Raw genomic sequence first — 21,419 nt, 5'->3', positions numbered from 1 at the left:
CAGGGCCTCCTGTGTGCCAGTCCCTAGGTACACACGTGTGTACCTTGCCTCACAGGTGAGGGAGCCGAGGCCCACAGAGATGAAGTGATGTGTCCGCCTAGCAAGAGGCGAGGTCAGGGTCCGAACTGAGACCTGTGCCCGTAACCAGTGATGGCAGCAACACGGTGTGGTGTGGCCCCTGCGGGTCCATAGCCTCAGTAAAATCAAACCACCAACCTCAGCGTGGAGGTTTCCAGCCTAGCCCCGGTGCTGGTGCTGACGCGGAGCCCCGGAACGCGCGCCCTTTGTGAGGTGGCCCTGGGAGTTGGCAGCAGGTTCTGTCCTGCCGGGGGAGGGGCGGGCAGAAGCCTGGAGCAGGGACCCAAGTCGAAGATGGTTCTCGTTCTCGCCATGCTGGGGGCTCTGTACCCCAGGGCCGCGCTGAGCCGCCGCCTCCTCAGCCTCATCCTGGCGGCTGCGCTCCTCTGCCCCAAGGCGCTAAGGTAACTCCTGGGGACACGGGGTCAGGGCTCAACAGGGCCAGGGGCCTGGAAGGTGGGGACTCTGCAGTGCGGCCCCACCCTGGCCCGTTTCCCCCTCTGCTGGGAGGCGGTGGTTTCCCTTTGGGGCCTGGGCTGAGCACCCCACATCTCCCGCAGGCCCCAGCGATCTGTTCCTGAGGAATTTTCAGCCCCCCTGGAACTCTTGGAGCCACTTTCTGGCCTGGTGGACGGTAGTATCTCCTCCTTCGCCTACCCCTTCCCCTCCTCTGCCCCCAGCCCTACCTGGTGGGGGAGAGATGCCCTAGGAGAGGGCGCCCAGGTCCAGCCTGAGGGCCTTCTCGTCCCAAACGGCATCTGCCTGGGGACGTCTTCAGTGGACGCAGAACAGATTCTCCCTCCCACTCATACCCTCTTCTCTCTCCTTAGACTATGGGGTGCGACCCAAGCACCCATGGCCACGACGGCCTCGACCCCTTCTCTCCCGGGCCCAGCAGCGCAAGCGGGCCGGGCTGGACGTGGCCGAGTATTATGACGCGCACCTGTGACGGGAACCCCTCATAAAGCTATTCTGTGCAGCAACGGCTTGGGCTTTCCTGGGATGGAAAGGAACCGGGCAAGGGAGGGGGTCCAAGTAGACAAGCAGATGAGACCCACTGCAGTCCCAACAGGAAATGGCACTTTAATAGTTGTGGCCAGCATACAGGACTGAGATGGGGCTACCGCCGAAGCAGCCAAGGGGCCTGGCGGGCCCAGGCCGGGGCGGAAGCCACCTTTTCCTGCTGAGGCGGGGCCCCCTGCGGCGCTCTCCCTCCCTGTGAGGCCGCACCCCTGCCAGGGGCTGGCATGCCGGTGATGGTAGGAGCCACCCAGAGGCCACACAAGTGACAGGGCTGGGGACGGGGACTGCACCCCTGCCTGCTGCTGTTTTTCTTGCTGCAAAGCCCTCGGGAGGTGGCTGGGCTCAGCCTGAGCTCAGGGCCCTCCGGGAGCTGGGGGCAGGGGTGGGGTGGGCACTCACAGGTGGCGTGAGCTTTGTAGAGGCCCGGAGGCCCTGGCAGGGAAAGTGAGGGAGGCCCAAGATGAGACAGAACCCTCCGCTCCGAGGATGGGCACCCTTCCTGGCCAGAGGCTTAACACCACCCCCCAGCCCCACTCCCTCCCAATCCCTGGGCAGCCCGCTCCGTCCTCCATAGATGAAGCTGATCCCATATATTACGATAAACTGCATTTGCCTCTCCCCATAACCCCCACCCTCCCCCACCCTCGGCCAACAGCCCCCCCGCTTCCCCATCCTCTGGTAGTGGCAGGTGCCCCTCCTCAAGCAGTGCCATGTCCTGTCAGCAGCCAGCCGTCCTGGCGCTGGCCCCAGGGCCCAGGGGATGCAGAGGGCGAGGCAGCGCTGCTACTCCAGGTAGATATCTTCTGTGGGGCAGGTGTACTCCACGAACTGCTTGTAGAACTGCTGGAACGCTCTCCTAGGAGGCAGGCAGACACACCAGAATGACTGGGGAGGAACAGGATCTCGACCCAGGGTTTTCACACTGGAGCCTCGGGGTACCCGGATGGGGCTGCGCCTCCCCCAGCCAGAGCTGCTCAGCTCTGTTCTTTGCACACAGTGTTTCCTGAGTGAGATTTCAACTGAAGAAAGGGCCCAGCAACCAAGAAGTTCGGACCTCAAGACCACCCAGCCCTCTCTCCAGGCCTCTGTGACCCAAGGACGCCATGCCGAGTGCCGGGGAGGCCTGAGGGATGCTGCCAAGCATGAGGAACGTGTTCGGGGCCTGAGACCGGGGCTGGCTACAGGGCTGGGTGTTTGGCAGGACACACACACACGTACCCCACGGATTCTGCCAGGGCTTTGGTGGATTCTTCAGACACAAAGACATGGCAGGCGAACCGGTGGTCGGCAGGGTGCTTGGTGATGAACCCAAAATACCTGTGGGAGGACAGCAGTCTGTCTGGGCGGGACGGGGGCTCAGAACCCTCAGGCACACACGTGGACCCACGCCCTGAACCACCACCCGCGCCTTGACCTCTTCCCCGTCATGTTCTTACTTGTTGTTCTTTGGATGGTATCCGCAGAAAGAGATGTTTTTTAACTGGAAAAAGTGGCTACATTTATTCCCCTACAGGAGGGAGGAGAGAAGAGGGTGGTCATCAGCCTGCAGGGGCACAGGTTGGAGGTCTGACGGGAGAGCGGGGCCAGGCTGGGGCAGTCACCTTGGCCTCCTGGGAGTCGTCAGCCTTGACGCCTATCTTCACGCCCCGCACGCTGATCTCTAGGACGCAGCTGGAGGGCGGGTTAAAGTGCACGGTGAGCCGGCGGGTGGTGGCAATCTGTGGGTGAGGGATGGGAACATGAGGTGCTGGGTGGCCCTCTCCCCAGGAGAGGATGGGGACCGGGCCGGGGGTGGGCACCCTTCCCAGTGGAGCAGGTACCTTTTGCATAGCGGCACAAAGGACATCATTGCCCTTGTGATAGGGAACCTGGACTGAGCCCAGGAACTTCACCCGGAACTGGTCCACCCAGTCGCTGTTTTTGGTCAGGGCTGGAAAGCAAGCGTGGAGTGAGGAGTGCCAGACCCAGCAGAGGATGCACCACCCAGGGCTGCCCCGACTTGGCTGGGCCTCACTTTTCTCGATTATGAAATGGACCTGAAGTCACCACTGCCCGGCCCCCTCCCTGGGTGGTTGAGATCTGAAGCACAGGTCCGCCCGGCAGCAAATGGGGACCCAGTGGCACCAGGTGGGGGGAAGGAACACTACCTGCCATATGTTCAGGCTCCTTGGTGACCTCGATGGCGTAGTAGGCAGGAAAGATGCCCCGGGCACCCGTGCGCATGTTGTAGGCCTCATACCAGTAGTCCTCAGCCTGCAACTCCACCAGCAGAGGGTCATCCACTTCCAGCTCAAGTTCGTCTTCATGTCGAGGCACAAACCTGTCCCCAACAAGGGCCTGTGAGGAATTCACCACCCAGGCCCCTCCAGCCAGCCATCTACTCCCCACCCTGAGGTCGGGGGGTTGTGTCGGCATCGCTGGTTCAATAAACGTTTGCACAGCGTCCCATGTGCCTGTCACTCCCTGGGGGTGGGGGGGTGAGACCAAGGTCAATCAGACATGCATCTGCCATGGAGGAACTTGCAGCCCAGGAAGCAAGTGACCAGGGCCACTGGTAAACTGTGAGAGGTCACAGGAAGCGAGTATTTCCACAAGGAGGAGGGTGAGGGGTAGTGGGTTTTGTGTGTGGTCAGGTGTCTCTGTTGGGCACCCTCCTGGGCCCCTGCCCCGGCCAGATTAGGTGCTCAGTCCTGGGCTCTGGGCAGCACAACACATTGCTCCGAAATCATCCACTCCGTCCCTGAACTCCGAGTTCCTAGAGGGTGGACACTGTCCACCTGGGGCTGAGTGGTGGGGCTGGGTCTAGGCCAGGGGGTGACGGCAGAGGCAGAGAGGGTTTGGCCCCAGCTGCTGCCTGGCCAGCCCGGCCCTGGGGCTCTTACCGGAATACGGCCCGATGGCTCTGTTCCTGCTCCTCCCCGTTGATGACGCAGGAGAAGAGCCCGAAGGACTCCGCACCTGTAGATGAGGGGGGCGGGCTAGGAAAGGGTGGTCCCAGCTCCGGCTGAGGCTCGCGGGGCAGGTAGAGCGCTCGGTCCTAACGCATTGAACCAGATGGACCTGAGGCCACCTCCCGGGGACACCCTCACCCCGGTCCCCACACGGCTCCCTGCTGCCGACTTACTGGAGGAGCGAGAGCGGCCACTCATGAAGACGTTCAGGAACTTCTTGGAGAAGTGGACGTCGGGTTCATCGGGCGTGGAGTCCTCAGAGAGGCAGGCGGGGGGCCGAGGCCGGGGGGCCTCCTCGTACTCCTCCCCAATGGCCGACTCGTAGGGGGAGGAGGCAGAGGCGCAGTTGTCGTAGACGGTGGCCGAGTCGCTCTCGTCGCTGTAGTCCCCGAAGCATGGCCGCAGGCTCACCAGCTCCAGCTGTGCGTGCTCATCCACCACCAGCGTATACTTGACCGAGTCGTAGGACAGGGCGCTGGTGTCCGAGCTCAACGAGGCCCGCGGAGGCGGCGGCGGCTCGCCCAGGCTCCCCCGCCATCCTCCACCTGGCAGCTCGGCCCGCTCCGGGGACGACAAGCAGTCGAAGCCCTCGTCCTCCTCGCTGATGGAGGGGTGTGGCCGCCCTGCAGTTGCCGGGTAAGCGGCAGGGTCTGGGTCGGAGCTGACCGACATCCGGCTCTCAGCTGGCGGCAGGAAGGCGGAGTTGGGCTCTGCAGGGTCTGGGGGCCTCTGCACTGGTGTCAGGTAGATCTCCTCGGTGGCCTCCAGCCGCACGTCCGCCTGGTAGTGGATGCGGTCTCGATGCGAATGGCCCCGGCCAGCCGGTGGAGCAGCAGGGGGGCCGCCGGGAGGTGCCATCTGGGTGGCAGCGCTTCGGCGGCAAGGGCTGTCGGTGGAGGTGCCTCGGTCCTTGGTGGGGGCGGGGCTGCTTGGGGGCGGCAGCTCATCGCTCAGGCAGATGTGCTCATGTGGAGGCGTCTGCTCCCCTGGAGAGCAGGCAGGGCAGTGCTGAAGGCAGGTGCCTCGCCCCTGACTCCGAGGCTACCTGCTCCCTCCACTCAGCATGTGGACACAGACACCAAGATACAGCCTCCGGGGCAGTAGGCCTACGGCAGGCTCTGAGCCCAGTCCTCTCACGCCAGCCACAGCCGACAGCGGCTGGGCCTGCTCAGACCTGTGGGACCGGCAGTTCACCTCTACCCAGCAGGCTGGAGACTGCTGGTTTGCTCTCTGCAGTGGGGACTGAGGGCACGTGGAGGTCCAGGTAAGGGAAACGGTCACGACTTACCTGTCTTCAGTGGTGAGGATGATCTCGACACCCGATCCTGCCAACTGTGCTTCTTGCCCAGGGAATTATTATTCAGTGTGTCCTGTGCAGGGAACAAAAGGCCCTTGTGACAGCAGCGCTCAACAGTGCCCGGCACAGGGAGGCCCTGGCCCTGCCCCCATCAGGCCATCCCTAGGCCATTTGCTGCTCCCCCCACCCCTTAATACTTGCCAAGGGCCTCACCCCCAACCCTCTGGAGCAGGCGGAAGGGGTGGCAAGTCACAGCCCTCCCAGCCAGGGCTATTGGTGCGAGACAGACCACCCCCTTGGCTCAGGGAAGCTGGCCAACCCTCAGGGGAATGCTCTCATCAGCCTCAACAAAGGTGGTGATGGCCAATGGGAATGGTGGTGAGTGGGGGGAGGGGCGGGGAGAAGCAAGAGCCATCCAGGGACAGAGCCAGACCGCCAGTCTCAGACACGCAGGGTTTACAAGGAAGATGCCCACTTCCAGCCCAACTCCCCTGGAGCTCAGGAACCTATGGCCTAGGGAAGGGGCAGGGACATTCTAGGAGAGCCAGGAGGAAGGCTCTCCCCAGCAGCTCCCCTGGCTTGGGGGACTGGGATGAATCATACAAACGACGAATCCAGAACATGGTTTCCCCACCCCCCCAAGAGCACGTGACAGAGGAGTGACAGATGTAGTTGTCAGAGGCCTCCTTCCTGGATCTCGGGGCCACCCACCCCACATTCTCAGCCCCCTGGGACCCCTCTCCACGATGCCTACATACAAGGTCCCCTGCACACAACTTAGCCCCCTCCCCTGAGGACACCCTCACAGGCTCTCGCATGCATGAGTCTGGCTGCCAAAACCCACCCGAGAGGATCCTGGGAAAGGGACCAATCCTTTCCCTGCAGCCCCTGCACCCTCCACCAGCAGGCCCAGCTCCCTGAGCCGCTCCTCTGTACCTCTCCAGACTGGGCCTGGAAGACAATGGGCCCGGCCGGCTCTCCCCAACCCTATTCAACCCTCCTTGGCATCCAGCCACCCAGTCCAGGGGCCCTAGGCCCCCAACCCAGCCAGGCAGCTCCACCTCCCATTTCTCTTCCCTGCCTTCTGGGAATCCCCAGCTGCCCACATTTCAAACTGGCTGCTGGTCCCCATCCCCAGCTCTTCACAATTTCCCATGACTTTCCCCCAAACTGACCACTTCACATGCCTTTTTCTTCAGGCCCCGCTTCTGACCCACCTTCACCGGGAACCCCATACCCTTGCACGCCCTCAAAGCCCTGTTCTCTTACTTCCCTACTTCTCTCTTCACCCGCATCCTTCCACTGCCCCTCTCAGCCCTGTCATTCCTTCAGCCTCTCCTCTCAAGGCTTCAAACCCAGCCAGCCCCGCTCGGCCCCTCTCACTTAGGACAGACTCTACTTGCCCTCAGCGACCACCTCCCCAGGGACCTCCCCCGTGGGAAGCTACGGAAGGTGTCAGCAGGCCCGAGACTTCTCCCTCCTCCGGCCTGGCAAGTGACTCTTCCGCAGCCCCTCCTGCTCCCCGGCCCGTCCGGGCCTGGACCCTGAGACGGCCGGCGCCCCGAAGACCTCCCGGGGCCCTGCCCCGGGGCACCGCCCCCTAAGCCCCGCCCCCAAGCCGCTGGCTCCTCACCTGAGACCGCGGCACCTGCGGGAAGAGGTTGAGCGTGGTGGGCCGCTTGGGCCGGTACGTATCCCCGCCGCCCGGGCCCTGGCCCTGACCCTGGCCGCGGGGCGCCGTCTCCTGGTGGGGCTCCGCCTCAGACGGGCCCGCTACCGGCCGCCGCGCCGCACGCTCCTCCTCGTCCTCCTCTTCGTCGTCCTCAGCGCCAGGAGTGTCCCCCGCCGCGTCGATCAGGTCCATCTGCAGCATCTCGGCCTGCAGCCGGCTCCCCCCGCCGCCGCCGCCGCCGCCGCCGCCGCTGCCCCCAGACAGCAGCCCGGCGCGTGGGGGCTGCTCGGCGCGGACAGAGGGGCGTCAGGGGGCGGGGAAGGGGCAGGGCCAAGGCCGCCGCGCACCGCCCCCCACGCGGGCGAGTCCATTCCGCGGCCGCAAAGAGGGGGACAGAGGGAACGGAGCAGGAGCCCCGCGAGAGGACCGTGCCCTCCCGCGCCTTCGAGAATGCGCGAGGCCGCCTCCTCCCCACGTCAGGCGGCGCCTTTTGCAGTCCACACTTCTCCCCTCCCCACGGTCCCCCCTTCCCGACTCTTTGCACCCTCCCGTTCCCTTGGCAACGGCCAGTGACCTCACCCGGGTAGTAAGCCGAGCCCAGAGTGAGGTCACCGCTGTTGCCATGGGGACGGAGGGTCGCCGAGGAGTTCGGGCCCCACAAGGGATGGGGACGGGGTTTTGAAGGGGACAGGGAGGAAAACTGAGGAAACAGACTCAGCCAGGAGGGCCTCAGTGCAGACAGGAGGACCTGAGCGCGACTGGAAGAGGGATGCTGAGGGGGAGGAGCAAGTGGCAGGCACCTGGACGAGGCAGTTGCATCCCCACCTTCCTCGGTCCTCAGGCTGAGGCCCCTCCAACCTGAGGTTTTCTCTCAGGCCAGCCTACCTTTGAGAACCCCGTTCAGAGCCCCGTTCTAGTTCCAGCTCTACCATTAACTCCCTGGCACCTTGGACAGATCCTCTGACTCTCCAATTCCCCCACCAGTTAACTGTCTCCCCGCTTCCCTGAGAGGTGAGGACTCACTGGCAAGAGTACTTGATGGCCCCCTGGAGCTTGTCTAAGGCCCCACAGGGTACGCCCCGAGCTAGTACTGCCTCAGGGTCCTGCTCGTTGCAAGGACCACCCTCTCCAAGGCTCTGCTTGTGCAAGTGGGAGTCGGAACACCCTCTCCAAGGCTCTGCTTGTGCAAGTGGGAGTCGAGAAGCTATCAGTCCAGAATCAGTGGCCTCTGCCTCCAGCGCTTCCTGGCCTGGCCAGAGGGTGGCGGGTTGGAGTACAGGGTACTGGAGGGTTAGCCCCACCCCTTGGTTTCCTCTTGCCTGGCAGAACTTACAGAACCTCTGGGGGCAAAAGGAGATCAACATAGAGGCACCCCATCCCAGCTCACACGGCAGCTCTCCTTTGCTAACCATTCTCCCAACACCATGTCTACTTCGGCTACCCACCCTCCGGGGGCTGAGAGAAGCTCTGGGCTCTGCAACCTTGCTCCGCACTTGCCTTCCGTCTCCTGGCTAGCAGCCCCTTCTTCCTGGGGGGGGGGCGTGGGGGGTGGGAGGGAGGCCCAAGCGGGAGGGGATATAGGCATACAAATAGCCGATTCATTTCATTTCACAGCAGAAACTAACACAACACGGTAAAGCAATCATACTCCAATTAAAAAAAGAAAGAAGACATAGGGGGATCCTTATCTTCCTCAGTCTCTCCAGATGCCGGGGACCTCCCGGCAGGAGTCAGAACTTTGGGAGCCGAGAGAGCCATCTGTCCTATGACAAAGCCATGGGGCCCAAAGCAGCAGCAATGCTGGATTAACCTTCTAGAGGGACCTTTAGGACGGTGGGCCAGAGAGGGTCTTCGAGGCTGTGTGGTGTGTTTGGTGCAATGGTAGCCAAGGGAGTGCCCTGGCTCTTTTTTCCTGCCCCAAAGCACTGCAGATTCCACCAGACTCCACCCTGCTCTGCCTCAGGCCCTCTGCCAAGGCAGCTTTGGAAAGGATTTAGGGTAGTCCTGAGGCTTCCCTTAATTCTGGCCCTAACTGCTGCTGTCCTAGGCCTCAAGACTTCCTGCTCTCTCCCTTCTTGTGGGCAGTCGAAGGAGCTATCTCCTGCCTTAGCCCCTGGCAAAATAAATAAATAAATAAAAAATTAAGAATCTGAGTGCTCAAGATGTGCCAAGCATTGTACTGGATGTTTCCTGCATGTTATTGCATTTAATGAGGGTGCCACACAGACCCTGAAAGCCCCTCTAGATACGGGGACACCTTCAGTCCTGTCCCTACCCATCCTGCCACTCCACTCAGGGAGCCCACCCTTACCCGTAAGGACAGGGTGTCTTTGCACTGCAGGCTGATGCCGCACTCATCGGTGATCTCGGAGAGGTCTTCATCCTCAAACTCCTCCAGGCTGATGTCATGGGTGAGCCTGGTGGGGACAAGAAGCCAAAGTTACCACTCGGGATTGCTGCCAGCGGGCCGAGGCCCCCTGATGCCTCCCTAGTACCTCTTCCAAGGGGAAGCCCCTCGAAGGCAGATCACAACCCCCAGAGGATGGGACCTGGGGTCTACCTGTGCCAGTGCAAGGGGTACTGAACAGGCAGGGCAAGAGTTTGGGGCTCATGTCAAAAGGCAGGCCTCCTAGGGTGGCAGTGGAAGGGGAGGCTCCAGGTTACCCCAGCTCTTCCCAGCTGGGAGTTGTCCACCCTGCTGCCAATCAGGAGGCCATGCCTAGAAGGCCCAGCTGGTCAGAGCCTTGGCTCTGCCAGAGAAATGGCTCCCAGGGTCAAGGCAGGTGCCAAGGCCAGTTCACCCATGGAAGAGGCAGAGAGTTGAGAAGAGACTCCAAGGGATGCCTGGAGGGGGGCTCCCTGTGCACAGCAGTGACAAAACCCCCAAGGTGCTGGCAGAGGCCCCACCCCAGCCTCCGAGGAGAGCGCCATGTCCCCACCCCAGGAAGTCCCACGCCTCGTAAGCCCTGGGAGCAAGTGCAGGGGAGTCTGGTGTCAGTCTAGTTTCAGCCTCTTCTAGGAGAGACCATGCCCCTGTTCTGTGTCCTTGGTCTCATCAATTCGAACACAAAATCCTCTTGCCTGGCATGTGGGCCCCGAACAGGAGGCCGCCCAGCTGGGGGCAGGGACAGGGGGATGTGTCCTGAACGCAGGAAGCAGATCAAAGCACTTCAGCGAGGGAACGCTAACTGGCTGTGTTAGAACCCTCGCCCCCCAGGCCAACCCTGGGCCCCAACCCCAGACTGCAGGACTGTGCCAGCCCCTGAGGTGCCTGCTGGTCCCCTCACCTGCTCAGCCCCTGCCCCGGGGACCCCGCCCGGTTTGGTGTGGGTGGGACATTGGGAGAATTCTGCTAATGAAGTTGGGGAGAATTCTGAGTCTTTTCTTCAGTAAGACCAAGAGACGGAGGCATAGAGAAGGGAGACCCACTCGTCCAAGGTCACCCAGGAGAGGTGGTGGACTCAGCCCCAGGGGGATCCTCGGAGGCCACACCCTCTGCCTCTCACCTCAACCAGACCAAACGGAGACCCGGAGCTCCATGGAGCTGCCCCAGTACTTCCCCTCCCCCACACCGGTCCCCACACCCCTACCAGCTCTCCCACTGATCCTCCAACCAGCTGTCATTGTCTGGGCTGGAATCCATCTTCAGCACCAGCTGCATGGAGAGCCCAGCCCGGCTGGGGGGCTGCGGGGCCCCGGAGCCGCCCTCTCATGCCCAGAAGGGTGGAGGTGCCAGGGCTCCGGACAGGGCTGGGGCCTCGGGCCTCCACCGCCTGGGTCTGCCTTTCTGAGTCCAGCCCGCTGCAGAAGCCTGGGGAGCTCATTAAAAATAGATGGGCTGGGAGAAGAGGCAGCGGCTGCCGACCCGGCCCCGGTCCCAGCTCTTCCCAGCCAACCCTCGGCTGCAGGCAGCTTCCTCCCCTGGCCCTTCGCGCTGCCGCTGCCGTCAGCCTCCCGCCGCGGGATCAGGTTACTGCAATCGATGCCACGGCTCCACCTGCCCTTCCAATGCCCCTGTCGGGGGCTGGGGTGGCCCCCCTCCCTGGCCCAGGCTTGTAAGCAGACAGCAGAAATCTGGGATGTTTCCCCGCAAAAGCCAGCCCCTGATCTGCTTTAAAGGGCCAGCACCACAATTAGGGCTCCTGGTAGCAAGATGGAGGGGCTTCCAAAATCCTCCACAAATGGACGCTCCATCCGCACAGCTATTCGCTCACCCCCATACCTCATCAGAGAGGTTTCTGTGGGCCCAGGCAGCCTTCACACAGTGCTGCCTGGGGTGGGTCTGGGCTGCCTCTATTGCCCACCTGGGTGCCCCTCCCCAGGGCTCCATCCTTCAGTACCCATCCAGGAAGTGCCTATGGGCACCGGAGGCGCTACAGCCAGGGCTAAGGCCAGATCATATGTGGATATCTCACGGCAGGGCAGGAAGGGCAGCTGGGGAGCTAATGAGCCTCCTGGCACTGCGGGGTGGCGTAAGCAGAAGCTGGAAGGTCCCTGGAGAAACAGCGGGGGGCGGGGGAGCTGGATGGACATTGTGCTCTTTAAGGCCTCTCCTGACCTGGAGTCCGAGGGTGGTAGGTTCCCAGGGCTGGGGGAGGGTGTGGTGTGGAAGTAGGGGTAGGGTGGGGAGGACAGCCCAGCCCAGAAGCCAGAGCAGCACAGGGCGGCATCTCTGGCCCTGGGATGAGAACCCAGTGGCGGGCACTAAGCAAATGGTTAATATACACACTGGCTGCCTGGCCAGTCACAGAGAAGTCACTCCTGGGACTCAGTCAGCACCAGGCAGCTGCAGGACCACTGGGTGTCTAACCCAGAGGTGCCCTCAGACGCCCCCTGCTCTGCCGGTGACCTCTGCACACATCTGCATCTCCTCGTCCTCACTGCCCAGCCTGGTCTAGCTCCTGCCTCTGCAGTCCCAGACCCCCGCACTGGCCTGCCTGCCTCAGTTTCCCCATGCCAGCACCGTCCCACCCCACCCGCCACTATCAGGAGGAGCTGTCCGAAATGCCGCCCTTTCGCCCCTGACTCAAAACCCTCCAAGATGCCCTGCTAGTGGCCGACTCCTTGGCCTGGCATCCAGATCTGCAGCTCCCTGCGCGACTGCCTGCCTCTGGCGCCCGCCTCCCCAGTGTCTAACCCAGCGCTTGGATGGAGCACACGGCAGGCTCTCAACCTGTGCTTGTTGGTAGAAGGCTCAGTTAAGCCTGCTCCTCCAGGAAGCCCTCCTGGCCCCGTGTCAGTGCCTTACAGCCCTCCGGGCAGCACTCACTGGTCCCCTGTCATTCCCCTTGCTCGTGATTGGCATCACCCTCTGCGTGGAGGCAAGGCAGTGTTGGGGAGCAGACAGGACGAGGCCTGCATCAGACGCCCTCCCTCCCCTCTCAGGAGGCTCCAAAGATAGATGGAGCTCACACCCTGCCCCCACCCTGCACCTAGCCGGTGGTGAATAAAGGTCCCCTCCCTCCCAGTAAGGTCTGGAGGGCAGAGCTGGTGAGGTCATCTTGCATACACCAGGCACCCAGTGCGTGTCTGCTAGATGTCCGTCAAGGACAACCTCAGCCCCCACGGACTCCTCTCAAACCAAAGTGTCCAGGGCAGACCTGCAGGGTCTGGCTTGGACCTGGGCTGGGGCTTCTCAGCTCATCTCTACACACCTGATCTCAGCATCACCCGATATTCCCACTTCCTGGGACAGCAGGTCTGGGGGCAGGCAGGGACAGCTGTATCAGATGAGGAATGAGGTTAACTGAGGGCAGTGGTGGAAAGAGCACTGGGCTGGGGCTCAAAAGCCTGCACTTGGGACTTCCCTGGTGGTCCAGCGGTTAGGACTCTGAGTTTCCACTGCAGGGGGCATGGGTTCGATCCCTGGTTGGGGAACTAAGATCCCACATGCAAGCGCGGCACAGACGAAAAAAAAAAGCCTGCACTTGATCCCTGGCTCTGGTGGGGTGGGTTAAGGGAGCTCCTTAATCTTATTTTCTTCTCATAAGCAGGCAAGATGGTGGAATGGCCGCCATATCAGGCTCAGAGGCAGGAGGCCTGAGGTCAGATCCTGATTCTTTCGCTTATGGAAGCAGCCGCCCCGTCTCCTGAGCAGCTGCTGTGCCCTGGCCACCAACCTTCTTTATGCTCTGCATCTCCCTTCATCCTCACTCCAGCCTTGGAAGAGGGTTTTTATTCTGTCCATTTTACAGATGAGGAGCACTAAGGCCCAGACGTAAGATGCCATAGGTCCGCCATTTCCCCATATATAAAATGAACCCTCCCCAGGTCTGGGTGCTGGTAAATTTAACTGAGTGGAGTGGTTGTGAATTGCAAGGTGCTGTCAGGAGGTCACAACCAAGGATCAAGGGGCTTTACTGATTATGGAGTCCCCTTTGCAAGTCATACTCCCCCCACCTCCCATCCCCCAGCCCCATCCCCCAGCCCCAGCCCCAGCCCTGCCCTTTCCTCCTGCTTTTCCAGACACCAGGTGTTCTGGGTCTCTCCACCGAAGCCCTGGGATACCCTTCATGGAGGGAAAACTAAACAGACCCTTTGTCCCTCCAAGCTCAAGAAGGGCAACTATGGGGAGGAAAGAAAAGATGGAAGGGAAGAGGGAAGGAAGGAAGGAAGGAAGGAAGGAAGGAAGGAAAGGAGGGAGGGAGGGAGGGAGGGAGGAAGGAAGGAGGTTCCCTCCTGAAGCCACTGACCCACCTTCCCCATGGAGACCTGAGCCCTGAGCGCCACGAGGCCACCTCTAGATCTGGAGACCCCAGCCCTTCGGAGGCAGCCGTCGCTGATCAATCAGACCTGCTTGCCCATTCTGGTGAGATGGTTCCTGAGGTCTCATCCACATTAGCATTTGGTGACTCGATGTCACGGGTTTGGTCTCTGGAGACCTCCCTGACCTTTGGCGTCTATCTTTATATTCCAGGCCCCCTCTTCCGCGTTAACCTCATCGCCTCCTGCTCCGGTGCCCCAGTCCCTTCCTCTGGCCGAGCTGGCCCCTCACTGCACTCTGAACATGCCATCCTCAGGCTCCCCCTTCCCTGAGCCGAGCTCCCCTAAATGAACAGACAAGCCTCTGGTGTTCCGACGTTCATGTCACGGCCTTTTCCCTTGCCACGTGCTGTCACATCTCCCTGTTCGCCTCGTTCCACCCACAGCAGCTCTTTCTAATCTGCTGTTTCAACCCAGTAGTAGGTGGAGTTAGAAGTGCACGCGAAGGGAGGGTTAAGTGGTAAAGTGCTGAGGCTTTAGCTGAGCAAGGCCAATCAGAGCCAGGCGTCTGGTTGCTCAGAGGCCATTCCTGTCTTCCTGCTCCTGGCTCTCCTCCTGGAGTGAGGTAAGGATGCCAGCGGAGTGACCTTGGGTCCTGACCATGGTGTCCCACGGGCCCCTCTCATGACAGGGGGCATCTGTGGTCCAAGGGTCCAGCCTGTCTCTCTGCTGCCTTCTGAGTGCTGAGCAGAGCTGCCCAGTGGGCTCTGGGACACGTGCCCAGGCTGCCCTACTCTAAGCAGCTTCCCCGCTTCCCTCAGGCTCCCCTACAGGCCATTCTCCGAGGGGCCACCAAAACCGACATTTGAAATGCAAATCTGGTCTTGTCACCCCTCCCCAGCTCAGAATCCTAACAGCTTCCCCCAACCCTTAGGGAAAGGGGCCAAAATTCTCACCTGTGGCCCCTCCCTTCCCCTCTGGCCTAGTTCATTGCCCGCCCCCCCCAACTCTCTAGGCTCCCTTAACAAAGGCTCCTCTCACCTCCCTGATCAGGCCAAGAGCCCTGCTATGGGCTGGGTCCCTCTTGCTGGTGTCCTGGGTCACTGTAATTTTACCTTTGGGCTCTGCAGCCAGTGGTGGGCTCCCCTTGGAGGCAGTCCATCCCTGAGGGCAGGATCGTGTCTCTTGACCAACAATGGGTGGTGCCTGATACAACAGGTACTTAATGAACATTGTTGAATGAATGAACCACTGGTGTCCCCAGGTCTTTCTAGATTTCGCCCTTGGAAATCTTTACGTCAGTTCCCCTTTCAACTCAACTTCCTGTGTCCCCACCCCTCACCTGCATCAGAGTCTGGGGTGGGACGTGGAGGCCTCGGGGAAGGTGGCACTGGCTAGAATGGGGGCGAGCCAGGCCCAGCGTCACCCTCAGAGCCCTCTCTCCATCCCACCCCCAGCTCTGGGTGGACCTTGGGGCCAGGCCGGGTTTGTTCCTCTGGTCTGGAATTCCCTTCTCAACTGTGTCCACACTGAGGTCATCTTCACTGAAAACTGAAACCAACCCAAGAAACAAGTCTCAGGAGAAAACCCTTACTTGGGTTTATCATGTGTCTCATCTGTTTAAACACCGTGGTATTGATATGGAGCAAGAACCCTGGGATCTGGTGACTCGACTTTCAGGAAACTATCCTGAGAAAATTATCCCACCCAGGGAAAGACCTTTATACACAAGGATGTGTGCTCTGGTAACGGCAAACAGCAGAGCAGGTATGACTCTCCTTTGGGATGAACGTTATAAAGTCTGTGAACTGGGACTTCCCTGGTGGTCCAGTGGTTAAGAATCCGCCTTCCAATGCAGGGGACGCGGGTTCGATCCCTGGTTGGGGAACTAAGATCCCACATGCCGCGGGGCAACTAAGCCCGTGCGCCGCAACTACTGAGCCCGTGCGTCACAACTGAGACCCGACGCAGCCAAATAAATAAATAAAGTCTGCGTATTAATGTAGAAAATGGCAACTAATACAATGAGCAGAAGACGGAACGTGTCACCTTATGGCTCCACGTGTTGCTTCACACGCAGGAAGAAACACTGACAAAACACGGCTGTGAGATGTGGTGGGATCTGGGGGCTCTTCTCTCCTAGTCCTTGCTGGGTCACACCTCCCACCAGCCGCCTCCGGGGCCTGGCTCTGGCCCCTCACAGAGCTGGGTTTCCTGAGGGCATGAGACCCACGGCCCTGTACCCTGTAGGCACTAAGTAAATGCCTATTAGAGGCAGTGCTGGTTGACCCAGGCCCTGGGTGTTCCACGAGGGCATCTGGTGCCAGATGAGGCAAGGCCCACGGTCGACGCTCCCAGAGATTTCCTGAGCAGGGTCAGGGGCCAGAGGTGGCACCCAGGATGGGCAAGAGCCCCTGGAGTGGGGACGGGGCCAGGGAACCAATCTGTGGGATCCACTGGGGCCTCAGGGATCCAGAGACCAAATGTAAGGCTCTGACCTCCAAGAAGGGGGGTCGAATCCCTGCCCTGGCCACAACCGGCTGTGTGAGGCGAGTCCACGTTCTGTCCCTGCACTGGAGGTTCATCGCAGCTGGCGGGACACTGCCCAGGGGCTGGGGCGCAGTGGCCCCGGCAGCCGCAGCTCTTCATCCCCCCCCCCGCCCCACAGCGTGGCTGGCCCCCCCCTCACCCTTCTCTGTCTCTCTGGGTGAGACGCTCTCCCTGAGGCTTCAGGCCATCGCGCGCTCTCTAAGTGGAGACTCGAGGGTCTTTGGCCCCAGCCCCATCCTCTCCTTTGAGCTCCAGACCCCAAACCAACTGCCTGCTTGAACCCTCCAGTTGGCTCCCCCAGTGATCGCCGAGCTCCGATTCAGCAGGCCTCCGAGTGACTTCGCCACCCTGCCCACCAAACCTCTCATCTCCTGCAAGGCAGCCCCTCCCTCGGGACCTAGCATCATCCTGGACTCCTGTCTCTCCTCCCCCCTCACACCAGGTCCCTCAAAAGTGGGTTAATCTACCCTCCCAGCAGCCTCCCAGCCTCCCTGTCCACTCTCTACCTGGCAGCTGAGATACCATCTTTTTTTAAAATTAATTTATTTTTGGCTGCACTGGTTCTTTGTTGCTGTGCACGGGCTTTCTCTAGTTGCGGCGAGCGGGGGCTACTCTTCATTGCAGTGCATGGGCTTCTCATTGCGGTGGCTTCTCTTGTTGCGGAGCACGGGCTCTAGGCACGTGGGCTTCAGTAGTTGTGGCGCATGGGCTCAGTAGTTGTCGCTTGCGGGCTCTAGAGCGCAGGCTCAGTAGTTGTGGCGCACAGGCTTAGCTGCTCCGTGGCACGTGGGATCTTCCTGGACCAGGGCTCAAACCCGTGTCCCCTGCATTGGCAGGGTGATTCTTGACCACTGAGCCACCAGGGAAGTCCCCGAGATACCATCTGATACCGTCATTCCCTGGACCTCTGCTGGCTGCCCCTGCTTGCAGGTGGACAGGCCAGGGTCCCAACACGACCTTCGCGTTCCTGCATGCCCTCTCTCCGCGCTTGTGCCAGACCGGGCGTCACACACCCTGCTGGCTCGCTCCTGCCTTGAGCCCTCCCCCCGGGCCGCTCCCTCCCTCTTCTCTTCCCTCTTCACCCTTCCTCCTCTTGGGTGACACTCACTCACCCACCAGGCCTGGGCGGAGCTGACCCTTCCCTGACCCAGGGCTCCTCCAGGCCCCTGACCCGCACACCTACGGCCTATCTGGTAAGGCCTTGTCTGTCTGTCTGACTACACTGACCACGCGTCTGCACGACGGGCCAGGCCCCTGTCAGTGCTCTGGAGTGTCTCAGTGAGCCTGGCAAAGTGCAAGCACTTGTAGGTTTTCTGGGGGGCTGTGCTGCACGGCTTATGGGATTTTAGTTCCCTGACCAGGGATCGAACCCAGGCCCTCGGCAGTGAGAGCACGGAGTCCTAACCACTGGACGGCCAGGGAAATCCCACAAGTACTTGTTGAATGAACGAAGGAACAGCTGAGTGCACAGCACCTTGTGAAGAGATGAGTAGGGAGGGCCCTTGTCTCTCAAGCCCCAGGCAGTGTGGAGGCAAGAACACCACCGCCCCGCAAGGGGTCCTGAGGCCCCGGTGCTGCCCCAGCTCTGCGGCAACTTGCTGTATGTTCTCGGGAAGCCACTCACCCTCTCTGTCTCCTTCTAAGTAAAAGGGGAGGAGGATGGGCTGGACGAGCTGACCTCTAAGGCCCTTCTCACCCGCGCTCCCCTTCCACACACCCAGGGCAGCTGCTCACTTTACTCCCCACGAGCCTACCATGTGGGCTGTCCCACTGTCCCCCTCCTACGTCCCACCGTCCCCCTCCTACGTCCCACTGTCCCCCTCCTACGTCCCAGCTCAAGGCATCCGTTGCTAAGTTTCTAAATTCTCTCACAGAATTTCCTTAAAATGAACATGTATCACTTTCATGTTCAATTTTCTTTTATTATTTTGTAAGTTACAGAAGTAACCTATGCTTGTGGTAAAAATAAGAAGTCAAAGAATACAGAAGTATGTGAAGTAAGTGAAAATCCCTCCCCCGACACCAGAGCCAAAGGTAACTACTAGTAACTGGTTGGAGTATTTCTAAAATCAGGAAAAAAAAAAAGAAAAGCACATGTTTATTTAAACCAACTATCAACGAACAAACGCTCGCCACTCTCCCAAATCCACACCATGTGTCCCCCTCCACAAACTCTCCTCTGTTGTTTTTACTCCAGGCCCTCTCTTTCCAGGGTGGCTCTGAACTCAGACTGCGTTCAAACCCCAGCTCTGCCACTTATCTAACCTCTTCATGCCTCAGTTTCTTCATCTGCAAAGTGGGGATAACAATAACACTCTGTTTACGTGGTTCTGGGCAGGACTAGATGCTCTTGCACAGAAAGTGCTTAGATTGGCAGCTGGGCAAAGTGAGGGCCTCCCAAAGCGGCGGCGGCGTTTACAGCGTTTTTCTCTGACAGTGTGCACTGTTCTCCTCTGAACTCTCCAATTTTATCTTGAATTAAATAAGAAACCACTAAGGCATTATTGGGCACCTACTCTGTGCTGGGCATTGGGCAAACCAAAGTTTAGGTATTGACTCCTTTTGCCTCCTGGAAGCTGACAGTGGTGCTGGGGGCACACACACACGCGCACACACACATGCACAATAATAACAACAATAAGAACAGCCCTACGTGAACGCAGCTCTTCACAGCCCTTGAAACACTCAGCATGTGTTGTCTCATCCAAGTCTTAGGACCGTCCTGAGCAGGGGCCAAAGTCGGCGTTGTGGAGGAGAAACAGAGACTCAGGCCTTCAGCACCCACTCCTGGCACGTGGCTAAGAGGACTGAGCCAGGATTGAAACCCAGGCCAGAGCCACTGGAGAGCGGTCCCCACCAGGGTTACACCAGCGGTCTGTGAGAGGCGGGAGGGGGAGCCGGCGGGGCGGGCCCTGAGGGGCCGGAGACACTGCCCTTATTATTCCCACACGCGGCCAGGCCGAGGAGTCCTGGAGGGCGGGCCCACGCCTCAGCCTTGGCATACTGCCACTCTCGCCCACCGGGCTCAGGGCTGGACACACTCCCTGGCTGGCCCGCCTCGTCAGCTCCTCTCCCTAAGGCGTCCATGGTAACCTGCCTGCCAGGGCTGGGGCGGAACAGGAAGCACTGTCACCTGGGGATGGGGTAGCCGGTAGGGGGGGCCAAGCTGTCCTCTGGGCCAGAGGCAGGGCCTGGAGGTAGAGTGGAATGAACATGGAGACCCCGGTTCCAGTGCAGCCTCAGGCTCTGACTCCCTTGGGGTCCTCGGGCAAGCCACCCTGCCTTCCTGAACCTCAGTCTCCTCATCTACAAAATGGGCAGGCCCATGCCCATGCCCAGGGTGGTTGTGAGGGTGACCTGAGCCAGCACAGGGAACACGCTTTGAGCCGTAATGAGCTATCTAAACGTCCGCTGGTGCGGAGGGCTGACACTTGTTGAGCGCCCGCTTGACGCACATTAAGGAATCAATATTAATTAGCTCACCTAACAGATGGGATTCAGAAAAGACAAGAAGCTGCCCAGGTCACACAGCTAGGAAGTGGTGGAGCTAGGATTTGAAGCCAGGCCTGTCTAAGCTCGGTGCTCTCCCACTACAGAGGGGTCTCCTGGAAGGGAGGCAGCGTTTGCGTCGAGGTGGTGTTTCAGGTCAGTGGGGTCAGTCTCAGACCTCAGCCCCGTTACTCTGAGGCACTAACCCCAAAGCCCCCCGGCCCTGGAGCCTTCAGGCTTGGCATCCTCCATCTAGTCCCCTCCCTCTGGGCTCTTCCAGCTCAGCTCAGGGCCTTGGGGGAGGTTTCTAGTCCTGATGATGCCATTAGAGATTCCCAGGGGTCCCCGCCCACCTGAGGGCCGGGGAGCCAGCAACCCCTTGGTCTGAAGATGGGCTGGCGCCAGAGCCCAGCTGGGGCCTGGCTGGGGTGGGGGCCCCAGGAGAAGGGAAGGCGCCAGCTCATTAGCTGGAGAAACAATGGGCTGGAATGCCAAGTCCTCTTTCTCGGAGGCTCTGGAGCCGTGACACCCTCCTCTTCCTCCTCTCCAGCCGGCGGGTTAGGAGGGCCAGGTTAGGAGGGAGGGATGTTCACCCCTTCTCCCACAACACCCTCTGCCACTCTCTGAACTCCACCTCCCAATTGCCTAACACCAGATGGGGGCAGGGAGAGAGGTGAAGGAGGAGCTCAGATCAGGGTCCTGGGTAGCTACTCCAGCAGGAACCATCCCACCAATACCCCTGGCTACTCCTGGGTGCTCCAAACCAGACTCCCTCTCTCCCACAGCCGGGCCTAGGATCTCGGTGTTGGGCCTTCTTCTGCACCTGCACACACCTGACCAGGTAAGGGCTTGCCACAGTTCACGGAGGGTCCTGGCCACGCCAGGCCTGGGAGTTGGGCCCCTCTGGCCAGGCAGGACTGGGGGAGGGGCCTACGACTCCCTCCTTCCTGCACCAAGGCTGTCGGTCGCCCCAGGAAACTGGGACCCGCGGGGCACCCTGGCCTGCTCCCATCTCTATTCAGAAGCCTTCTGACTGGGCACAGGCAAAGCCCCAGACGGCCTGCCTCCTCCGGGATCTCAACGCACACGCCAGGCCTCGCCGCAGCCCAACGTCGGGGAGAAGGCGGCCTCCGCGCCCACTCCTCCAATTCCAGCTCACGATCTCCTCGCCTAGGACACGGAATGGCGGAGGCAGCCGCACCACGGATATGCAGCGGCCATCAGTCTGGACCTGAGGCTGAGGGGGGGCTCTGGGCGCTCTGTCTCGGAAGGAGACTCCATCCCCACGCCGCCCTCTCGTTCCCGGGGTCTGTGAGCTGGGGGCGCGGGGGTGGGGGAGCCCGGGCAGGTCAATCCTGATCGAAGGGCGGGTCGCGGCGGCCGGAGTTTCTCACCTGAAATTGGGCGGCGACGCGATGTGCAGCCCCAGGAACGGGGAGGCGGCAGGCGGGGACGCGGCCCCCCCGCCCAGGCCGCCGCTCTCTCGCTCCGCCATTCTCCCGCACAGCCCTGGCCATCCGGGCGGAGCGCGGCGCGGAGGCGGCGGCGGCGGCGGAGGGGAAGGAGGCGGGGGCGCGGCGAGAGGCCGCCGCCGCGGGTAAAGGGCTGGGGAGGGAGCGGCGGGCGCACCTGCGCAGGGCAGGGCGCAGTTCCAGAC

The 21,419-nt window shown here is 61.0% G+C and overlaps 2 protein-coding genes across 4 annotated transcripts; one reads left to right on the top strand and one right to left on the bottom strand.

Annotated features, from left to right (window-relative positions):
- Positions 1–372: 372 nt before the first annotated feature.
- FREY1 (Frey regulator of sperm-oocyte fusion 1) lies at positions 373–1,739 on the top strand (the record flags this gene model as incomplete). The annotated part of the gene is made up of 3 exons (XM_082660104.1): positions 373–482; positions 639–712; positions 909–1,739. The coding sequence occupies 3 exons, from the start codon at positions 373–375 to the stop codon at positions 1,025–1,027; spliced, it is 303 nt and encodes a 100-aa protein (XP_082516230.1). The 3' UTR covers positions 1,028–1,739.
- Positions 1,740–1,746: 7 nt separating this feature from the next.
- MAPK8IP1 (mitogen-activated protein kinase 8 interacting protein 1) lies at positions 1,747–21,257 on the bottom strand (the record flags this gene model as incomplete). Of its 3 annotated transcripts, none has more annotated exons than XM_082660264.1 (12): positions 1,747–1,957; positions 2,320–2,418; positions 2,538–2,608; positions 2,703–2,819; positions 2,922–3,031; positions 3,249–3,421; positions 3,984–4,059; positions 4,226–5,038; positions 5,341–5,422; positions 6,983–7,303; positions 9,333–9,438; positions 21,157–21,257. In XM_082660264.1, 12 exons carry the CDS (start codon positions 21,255–21,257, stop codon positions 1,885–1,887), a joined length of 2,142 nt encoding a protein of 713 aa, XP_082516390.1. In that variant the 3' UTR covers positions 1,747–1,884. The 3 variants fall into 3 exon arrangements, with proteins under 3 accessions (XP_082516390.1, XP_082516391.1, XP_082516389.1); XM_082660265.1 differs by lacking the exon at positions 21,157–21,257 and adding an exon at positions 10,612–10,799; XM_082660263.1 differs by having other exon boundaries at positions 2,703–3,031.
- Positions 21,258–21,419: the final 162 nt, after the last annotated feature.

Source organism: Grampus griseus (assembly GCF_964374135.1).
Source record: "Grampus griseus genome assembly, chromosome: 8".
NCBI lineage: Eukaryota > Metazoa > Chordata > Mammalia > Artiodactyla > Delphinidae > Grampus > Grampus griseus.
The sequence above is the reverse complement of the archived record's forward strand: the minus strand, read 5'-3'. Positions and strand labels throughout refer to the sequence as shown.